This window comes from Drosophila serrata, unplaced genomic scaffold (genome assembly GCF_035046125.1).
Source record: "Drosophila serrata isolate PLE 108 unplaced genomic scaffold, ASM3504612v1 contig_272, whole genome shotgun sequence".
Classification (NCBI taxonomy): domain Eukaryota; kingdom Metazoa; phylum Arthropoda; class Insecta; order Diptera; family Drosophilidae; genus Drosophila; species Drosophila serrata.
The window spans coordinates 9,621,429-9,630,444 of NW_028257170.1; the positions used below are offsets into that span (position 1 = coordinate 9,621,429).

The 9,016-nt window shown below is 55.2% G+C and overlaps 1 protein-coding gene across 1 annotated transcript; it reads right to left on the reverse strand.

Moving 5' to 3' along the window:
• Nucleotides 1-279: 279 nt before the first annotated feature.
• LOC110190325 (tetratricopeptide repeat protein 28) lies at nucleotides 280-8,625 on the reverse strand. The gene is made up of 6 exons (XM_086834326.1): nucleotides 8,617-8,625; nucleotides 6,076-8,145; nucleotides 4,837-6,004; nucleotides 3,119-4,769; nucleotides 2,285-3,057; nucleotides 280-2,222 (listed from the first exon to the last, which is right to left on the reverse strand). The coding sequence occupies exons 1-6, from the start codon at nucleotides 8,623-8,625 to the stop codon at nucleotides 493-495; spliced, it is 7,401 nt and encodes a 2,466-aa protein (XP_086690452.1). The 3' UTR covers nucleotides 280-492.
• Nucleotides 8,626-9,016: the final 391 nt, after the last annotated feature.

Here is a 9,016-nt window from a genome sequence, read left to right on the forward strand (position 1 = left end):
TGTGCTTCTTTTTATTTGCAATACTCATTCAAAACAAAACCTAAAAGGCTTTGTTTTTAATTTGCTTGTACATTGCATTCAATTCGCAAAAAAAGGAAGTCAGGAAAATATATTGTTCTTTAGAACTGAAGCGGAAGTGCGATACAGTATAGCGAAACTAATTAGTTCTTTTAATGCCCTTTTAGGAAAAGAAACCCCTTGGGAGTCCTGAATAATAGTGGTCTGTACAAAACTTTACATGCAGTTTTTAAACTTTTATTTCATTCAAAACAACTTCAGTTTCTTCAAATATATTACATTACAACAATTTATTTTTGCTACGTTATATTGATAAAATATAAAATCTATTATCTTACGGTGACCTTAAAGTACAGACTTTTTAAATAATGAAGTACATTTTAATCAGTGGCTTGACTACAAAGATAAACTATCCATAAACTATGAACAATAAATAAGTGCACAAATAAATAAGTTAAAATATGGGTCTAAGGTCTAGACCAGGCGGGCAGCTGAGCAGGTGGCTGCCGAAGGGGTGCTCTGTGGCTCCGCTTCGCTTCCAATCCCCACCAGACTAACTGCTCCGCCTCCAGTGGCATTGGCAAGCACCCGCTTGTAGTTGCTGCTGCACTGTGAATCCGCCACAGATCGTCCGTCACCCTCATCGCGACGGCATAGATCCACAGCGAAGGGTGGAGCTCCCGAAGAGTTGGCACTGTGGATTTCCAGACGTCGTTCCAGAATGTCCGCCGTGGTCAGCTCACTGGCCTGCACAAGGCTGCTGGCCGGCACATTGCTAAGCCAGGGTTTGAGGATGCTCTTCTTTTGAATAGTTGCTGCCTTGCAGCGGCATATCACATCTGCGTGTTCACCACAAATGGGACAGGTGTCCTCTGTGGCAGGTGCAGACGATCCCTCCATGGCCTCATTACCTCCACCGCCCACCACAGTGGGCATGGTGGCGCCGGAAGAGCTGCCGCTAAGCTCCAGTTCGTTGACCGCATCCACCAGGGTTTTGAGGCCGGCGCCAGACTGTGGACAACCCTCACCCAGGTTGACCACCTCCTGCTCCTCGTAGTTGGGACTCAGCAGCAACTTGGATAGCGGCGGTGCCAGGCCCAAGCCCAGATTACGTTCGTGATACAATTCCGAGATGCTGGGAGTCAGTTCACGGGTTATGTGCCGCATCATGCTGTCCTGCAAACACTTGGCACTCGACTTGGAAGCCACCGGAACCTCCTCCGGCTTGGGTTCGCTAAGCAAATCGGCATCCGACTGCGAAAAGTACAGGCTGGAGGGATTGAAGGCCACATTGGAGACTTCCTCCTCCTCGGGCAGGGCAAGGGGCTTCCTGCTGGCGGATCCATTGCCCATGGCATTACCTCCGGGCGCACTCAGCTCTGTGCGCACACTCAGCCGGTCCATGAATAAGGCGTGCTCTTTGTTAACTCGTGCTGCCAGTGAGCTTTGAGCGCTACCCAGCTTAATCTTGGGTTTACTGCGTCCACCAGCACCCACTCCAAGATTGTGGTAGGTAGGTGGACGTGGCGGCGGCAGAGGAGGTTGCTGCTGTGGCATTGCTCCACGCCGTAGCACAGTAGCATGTCCCGATCCCTCCCAGTCCGTGGTGCTGCTGGCCGAGCTGGAGCTGTCCGGACGCCTGCTTATGGTAGCCGCGGTCGCCGGTGGAGCCGTAGAAGCTGAGGTGGTCGCGGAGTAAAGGCTCCTGATGCGCGTTTGATGGGCCAAAGCCAGCGATAGGCTGGGATCGGTTACTGGTGGACTCGGTGTGAAGGCGGCATCACTCTCGCCTCCACCTCCAGGTCGAGACACTCGCACTGGAGCTCGCATGCTGGCATAACCCAATCGAGGATTTGAGAGGCCCGCTCCTGGCTGGGTGGCGTATCCATCGGAGAGAGAGTGCTCACTATCGGTGGTGTTGGCCAAACTGGAGTCCAAGCCACCGCCTCCGCCACCTGTTCCACCACCGCCGATGGCTTCAGTTCTTCCACCGTCCGGTTCTCCACGACGTCGCACGTACGAGATGAAAGCGCTTCGCGGATGCAGAGGCAGTGGAGCCTTAGTGGCCCCGTTCACAGACGGAGTACTGGTGGCCGCAGGCGGTACAGGTGGCACGTCCATTTCCGGTTCTACCAGGGATTCGCAGCTGCTGCTGTGAGCTGAGCCTGGGTCCATGCCGAGGTTCTTGGGCGCCTCGCGAGTATCTGAATTTGAAAGTTAATTATAATTAAAATATAATAATTAATAAAGCTTAAAGAATACTCACCGAATAGGGCGAGCAGTGCCTGCAGCACAAACTGACAATGACGACGGTTGGCCTGCTTTCCCGTGCGCAGGATCACCTGGTCGGCGCCCACCTCCGTCAGATCAAAGCCTACGGAGGCTAGGAGCTCATGGCAACCTGCCACTCTCCACAGACGCACACTCAGGGGCATCTCTATGAAGCAGGACTCCGCAGCCATTATATCGGTCTTGATGGAGTTCGTGCTGGAGATGGAATTGGAGCCCGGGAACTGGGCTAGGATGTTCCGCATCACGGCAATCACGTCATCAGCATACTCGACACTGTTTACGTGCACCAACTTAGCCAGAGCCTGAAGCGTGGCCGGTGTTAGGGCAAGCAGAGCCTGGAGACTGGCCGAGCACTGCGACATCCGCTCCTCGGGATCCGCTTGCGGGAAGAAAACGCTGGACGGAATCCCATTGGCGGCCGGCTCAAAGCGGAAGCCCACTGCCATCAAGAGATCCTTCCAACCCGCCACCGGACCCGCCTTGTTCTCGATACTCTGCTGGGTGGTGTACATGGCATTCTTCTGGCCTCGGTGAATTCGCTGCAAACTCTTCTCCACCAGATGCAGGCAGACGCGCAGCGCATCCCGGCATCGTTCCGGTGTTCGAAGTAGCTCACAAAGTGCATGTCCCAGGGCCACCTTGTTCGATAGTCTGACGTTGCTGCCCACCAGCAGGAATCCTGCCCAGTTGGCCGGGTGGGCAAAGTGCTTGGTGTGTTGCACCGTCTGCATGGCCTCTGCCAAGGCGCTAGAAGAGGTGAATGAACTATTAGTCCAAAAAACCTTAGAATCATTAAAAGATCACTTACCGAGCTGCTCGAGCTCCCTGCAATAATGCGGAATAGAAGGCACGCAGCAGAATCTTGGCCGCCGTCTCCGGAACTGGCCACAGCGAGATGAGCACTGCGCCGGCTCCTGCCGTTAGCCAACCTCCTGCAAGATTAGCCACTCCGGCTCCTGTGATGGGTTCCACGGAATGGTACGAACTAAGCACCACCAAGCGGGCACTGAGTCGAAGGTGACGCAGTTCTCCTGCAGCCAGGGTGAAGTCAGCTAACTGTGGCTCATGAGGCTCCTTCTGCTGCTGCTGTTCGGCGGTGACCACATCACCAGGACTAAGAACCACAGCGCCGAGCTGCCAGCTCAGGTTCGCTGCAAAGTGGACACACTCAGCGGAGGGTAGCTCGGCCAGCACGGACTCTTTGGTGGCATTAGACCCAGCCAGGGCGGTGGCCTGCAGCATATCCGCCACCATGGCGGCCTCCTGCAAGGCGGCGGGTGACTCGGCTCCAGCCCAACCCCAGCTCTCGGCCAGAGTGGACGGGACTCGAGGACCACCCACCACTAGGGCCTTGGGAGGACGAGCTCTGTCCCTTCGGGGCTTCGGACGTCCTCGCAGTGATTGTAGCGATGGAGCCGTCAAGATGGCACAACGCTCCGACAAATATTCGCCATCCTCGCGAGCTGCGCGCAGTATGGCAAAGGGAACCAGGTACAGGGAGCTGTCGAGCACCAGGACCAGCTCCCGCCTGCCCTGTCGATTGGTTGTAGCTCCTCCAGCCGGCAGCAGGTCGTCGAATGGAGCCAACAACAGATTGTACAGAGTGTGCAGGCAGGAGGGTCCTCGCCAAGCGGGCAAAGCCGGAGCTCTACGGGAGCTGCGGCTGCCCACGGAACGCGTGGAGCCCTGGAGACTGGCCACAGAGCCGCCGACCGATCCCAGGGAGAACAGGGAGCTCAGCGAGTAGTTGGAGGAGTTGAGCAGCTGGTTACGGCTCACCATTCGCAGGAAGCCGCCGCCACCGCCGGAGCCACCAGCTCCGGGCAGATCCTCCAGCAGCTGCTCCGTGCTGGCTCGCCAACCACTGCCGTCGCCCTCGTGCAGAAGACTCTGCGAGTTGACTCCAAGATTGTCTCGCACCATATTCACGTAGCGCTCTAGTAAGCCATCGGGGCTGTCCTCGCCCTGTTCCCGTTCCAATTCCAGTTCCCGCTCCATATCCAGTTCCTCCTCCTCTTCGCTGAGGGACAAAGGCAGCTGAAGGCTCTGGGCATCGATGCGGGCAGCATGGAAGCGCACGATTCCGGTCTGCGGTTGCAGGAGCCAGGCAAAGAGCTGCTCCCCGGCCAGGCTATAGTAAAGCACGGGCATCCGTCCCCGGTTCACCGTGTCCTGGATGGCCTCGCTGTCCGCCAAGGGGGTCTTGCTGCTCTCCCCGCTGATGGCATCAGCTCCTCCCCGAGCCTTGCATCGTTCGGCGGCCACAAGGGCATCCTCGTTGCGATTCAGACCCACAAGCAGGACCTGCAGCAGGTGGTAGCAGCTGGTCTGCAGATCATAGAGAGCCAGGCGGGTCTCGGGGCTACGTTGTTCGTGCCTCACAGATTCCAGCAGCTGGGCAGCGGTTTCCAGTTGAAGATGAGCACCTTCGGCGTCGCCAGAGGAGCGAAGGGCAAGACCTGGACAAGGAATATGTACAAGGTATTATTACTAAGATAATGAAAAATAAGTCTAGTGTTCCCTCACCTAGTTGATGTCTTATCTTGGCCTCCTCCTCGGACTTCCCCATTGTCTGGGCGCTCGCCAATCCCTGCCGCAGATACTCCACGGCCTGGTTGTGTTGCTCCAGCTGATGATGAACCCGACCCAGGGCCAGGCAGGCCATTGCCTTGCCCAACCGATCTGAGCTTAATTCCAGCTGCCTCTCGTAGCATTTGAGGGCTTCGTCCTGCTGACCCAGAGATTCGTGCACGGATCCCAAGTTGCTCAGAGCTCTGGCCTGCAACGTGGGTGCAGCCAAGTCTGTGCAGATTTGTAGGTCCTTCTGGTGCAGATCCAGGGCCGCTGCATGCTGACCCATCCTCTGCTGAACCTGCCCCAGGGCGCATATGGCATCCGATTCGAGGGCGCGATCCTGTAGACCTTGTGCCAGCTCCCGCTGATGTTCCAGGCAATTCAGAGCCTGCGAATGATTCCCAAGGGCAGCATGCACATGTCCCAAGTCACCGTAGGCCAGGGCCTTGATCTCCGCACTATGCAGTTCGTGGGCTACCACCAGACGCTTCTCGAGGCAAACCAGGGCCGCCGTCAACTGACCCAGAGCCCGTCGAGCTTGTCCCAATCCACGGTAGGCTCGCTCCTGATCCCGATGACTGGTCAGACCCAAGGCCAGCTGGAGCTGTCGATCATGGCACTTCAGAGCTTCCTCGTAATCACCCAAGGCAGCATAGCAATCGCCGAGGTGTCCCAAGGCTCTGGCTCGATCCGCTTGAGTGGAGGGCAAGGACACACGCTCCAAAGTGCCCAGTTGGGCCTCCAAACAACCAATAGCTGCCTCATAATGTGCCATATTGAGACGAGCAATTCCCAGATTTCCATGAGCCTGCGCCTCTACTGCCGCATCACGTTGCTCCTGCGCCCTCTCTAGTTGCTCCTGGTAGCACTTGACAGCATTTGTCCAGCTGCAGAGGGCCATGTGCACTGCTCCCAAGTGTCCATGGGCACGACACTCACCAGACAAGTCGCCTAGCTCCTGGCGCAGCGTCAGCTCCTGGGTGTGATGCCCCAGAGCCTTGTCCCAGCGCCGCATCAGTCGATGGGCTAAACCCAGAGCTCCGCAGGCAGCTGCCTCCATCGATCGATCTCCTGCGGCTCGGGCCAAAGCCAGTTGTCTTTGATATAATTTTATGGCCTCCTGAAAGGGATATCATTCGATTATAGGTTGGATATTAAGAAATATTCCCGGATATCTAATCAAATATTTACCTCGTGTGAACCCGTTCGGATAAGGATGTCTCCAATGTTCCCCAATGCTCTAAACTTGGCTGGCAGTTGGTTAGTGGCGTGGGCCACCGCAAGGAACAGCTGCTGGCACTCCAAGGCGGCGGCAGTGTGTCCCAGTGCCAGGTGAGCCAGTCCCAGGTTGCAATAAGCTCGCCCCATGTTCGGCCGATGCTGGGCATCCTTGGCGAGGGCCAGATCCTGATCGTAGTACCGCACAGCCGCTCGGAAGTTGCCAAGACAGAAGTGGGCATAGCCAAGCAGGTGGCACGCCTTGCCCTCGGCAGTCACATCGCCCAGCTCCTGGGCGAGCATCAGGTAGCTCTCATAGTGCGGAACCGCCTCCTCGTACTCCTGCCGCCCGCTGAGACAGTTACCCAGGTTGAGCAGGGCGCAGGCCTCGCCGGCGGTGTCCTTCAGTGATCTGGCAGTGGCCAAGTGAGCTCGATAGTGGGTCAGAGCGGCATCATGGGCTCCCAGAGCCTGATAGGCTACTGCTAGATTACCGTGCGTGGCCGCTTCCGCGCTGCGATCATGCATCGCCTGATTGATGGCCAACTCCTGCTTGTGGTACTTCACGGCAGCCTCGTAGGATCCGGCCATATGCGCCATCCTGGCCATATTCCCATACGCCCGTCCCATACCCGTCCTGTCGCCCAAGGAGCGGGCAATGCCCAAATGAGCCTGGTGTAGTTTTAGGGCCGCATCGTGAGAGCCCAACATTTGGTAGACAATGCCCAGATTGGAGCAGGCTCTGCCCTCTCCCAGCTTATCCCTCGCCGCCAGCGCCATGGCCAACTGTCGTTCGTGGAACCTCTTGGAGGCACTGGCATCGCCGGCACAGCGCGCCGCATGTCCCAATCCAGCGTAGGCGGCCGCCTCCATGGAGCGGTCCCCCAGAGCCTGAGCTATTCGCAGGACCTGCTCATGACACGCGGCCGCCTGTGTGAACTGACGCCGCTGATGGTGAGCAGATCCCAGATTGGAGTAGGCCCTGGCCTCCTCCACCTGGTCATGCAACTTGCGTGCCAATCTCAGATGCTGCGAGTGACAATCCAGAGCGGCTTCACACTCACCGAGGGCCAAGTACACCGCTCCTACGTTGCCGATCTCTCGGGCCTCCTGCAGTCGATCTCCCAGCTGCTTGAACAGCTGCACACACTGTTTGTGGGAGGCCAGTGCGTTGGGGTAATCTCCGCTAGCCGTGTACACGTGACCCAGCGAGGTGAGGGCGGCAGCCGCTGCCTGCGTATCCTTGCATTTCATGGCCAGCACCAGTTGGTAGCGATGGGCTGTCAGCGCCTCCTTGTGCGCTCCCTGACTAAAGTAGGCGGATCCAAGGTTGCCATGTGCCCGGCATTCTCCCGCCGTGTCACCCAAGGACTTGGCCACCGCCAGATCCTGCTGCATGTAGCCAATGGCCTGATCCAGTTGATTCAAGGCCCAGTGGGCGGAACTCAAGGCACTGAAAACGGATCCGCGCAGCTTCAGGGAGCAACTGCCGATCCGCAACGCAGCCTCGAGAACCGTCACCGCCGCTGGATACTGGGCAGCCTGGAGCAGCTCCTGGCCCACCACCGAGCTGACCACGAATGGTGATTCCTGCAACTGCATGGTGCGCAGCTGCTGCAGCGTTGGTTCCAACGCTGTCCTCAGTGGACTTTTCAATGAGGCCTCTACGAGACCTCCCATTAGCTGCTTGTTGGTCGGCTCCTGGGCCAAACCGGAGGCAAAGGCAGCCAGAGCCTCACCATAACGACCAAGACACTGAAGGGCCACGCCCTGGCGGAAGTAAGCCTTTGGCCATTGGGGACACAAGTCCCGCGCCTGCGTAGCATCCTGTAGAGCGGCCGTAAATTGTCCCTGCTTTAGCAGAGCTGCCGACCGATTGCTGTAGAGGATGTGGTTGCCAGGATCCAGCTGCAAAGCGTCCGTGTACAGCAGCACTGCCGTGGCGAAGTCTCCGCTCTGGCAGGCACCATTCGACTGACGAACCTTCTCCAGGAAGAGAGCACGGTTCGCGGCGGGCAGCTCCGGAGTGCATTCCGGCTCGTTCTGTGCGGAAAATGGAAAAATATATGGATTAGCAGGGAGGGAAGAAACTTTGGACAAACCAGAGTTTTTATTGCTGTATCGAATTAGCATTGATTTGGGCAATATTTTGTGGAAGGAGGAAATGATGGAGTAGCATTCCTCAGTGCTATGCCCTAAGTAGAGCAATAAACACAACTGTACAGAAGTGGAAAAGTGGATAACTCCAGGGGCAGGCGGAGAAATGACTCTGCGAGGGAATTCGCAGGAGGAACGAGAATTGAGGAAAGCGTCTGGATGATTGCACATCTGCCGCAGTTATTGGGAAGCACAGTGGCTAATAGTAAGTGTTTTTAGACAAATTTCAAGAAAATCTGTTTTAAGACGTACTATATTTTTGGGACTTCCAAATCTTAAGACTTTTTCGTATGATTATTAGAATGGAAACGGAGCTCAGCTTTAATTGGAGGTTAAGAGGGTAACCTCATCACTTACACCTATCATGTATATTAGCCAAATTATAAATTATATATTGTCACCATTTATTCACTTTTCAGCTCTCTCTCTCTAATACAAGTCATAAATTATTAAGAAGTTTATGGTTAAATAGAGTGTTTATTTCTTTAAAATTTTCTAAAGCGGATATGACAAGTTTTTAATTTAGGTAACACTCAAGTACAAATCATGTGAAACCTCTAATAAAAACTATAATAAAAGTAGTTTCTTTTTTTGATATTAATGGAAAAGGTAGGAAAACCCTTTAAATATTTCATTATAAAATGGAACAGAGTAAAGCATTTTGATTATTGAAAGTTAACCTATATGAAATATTTAATATGTAACAAAGTTTGCCTCATCCTTTCCATTTCCCTTTCAAGGATCAAAATGTATTTTC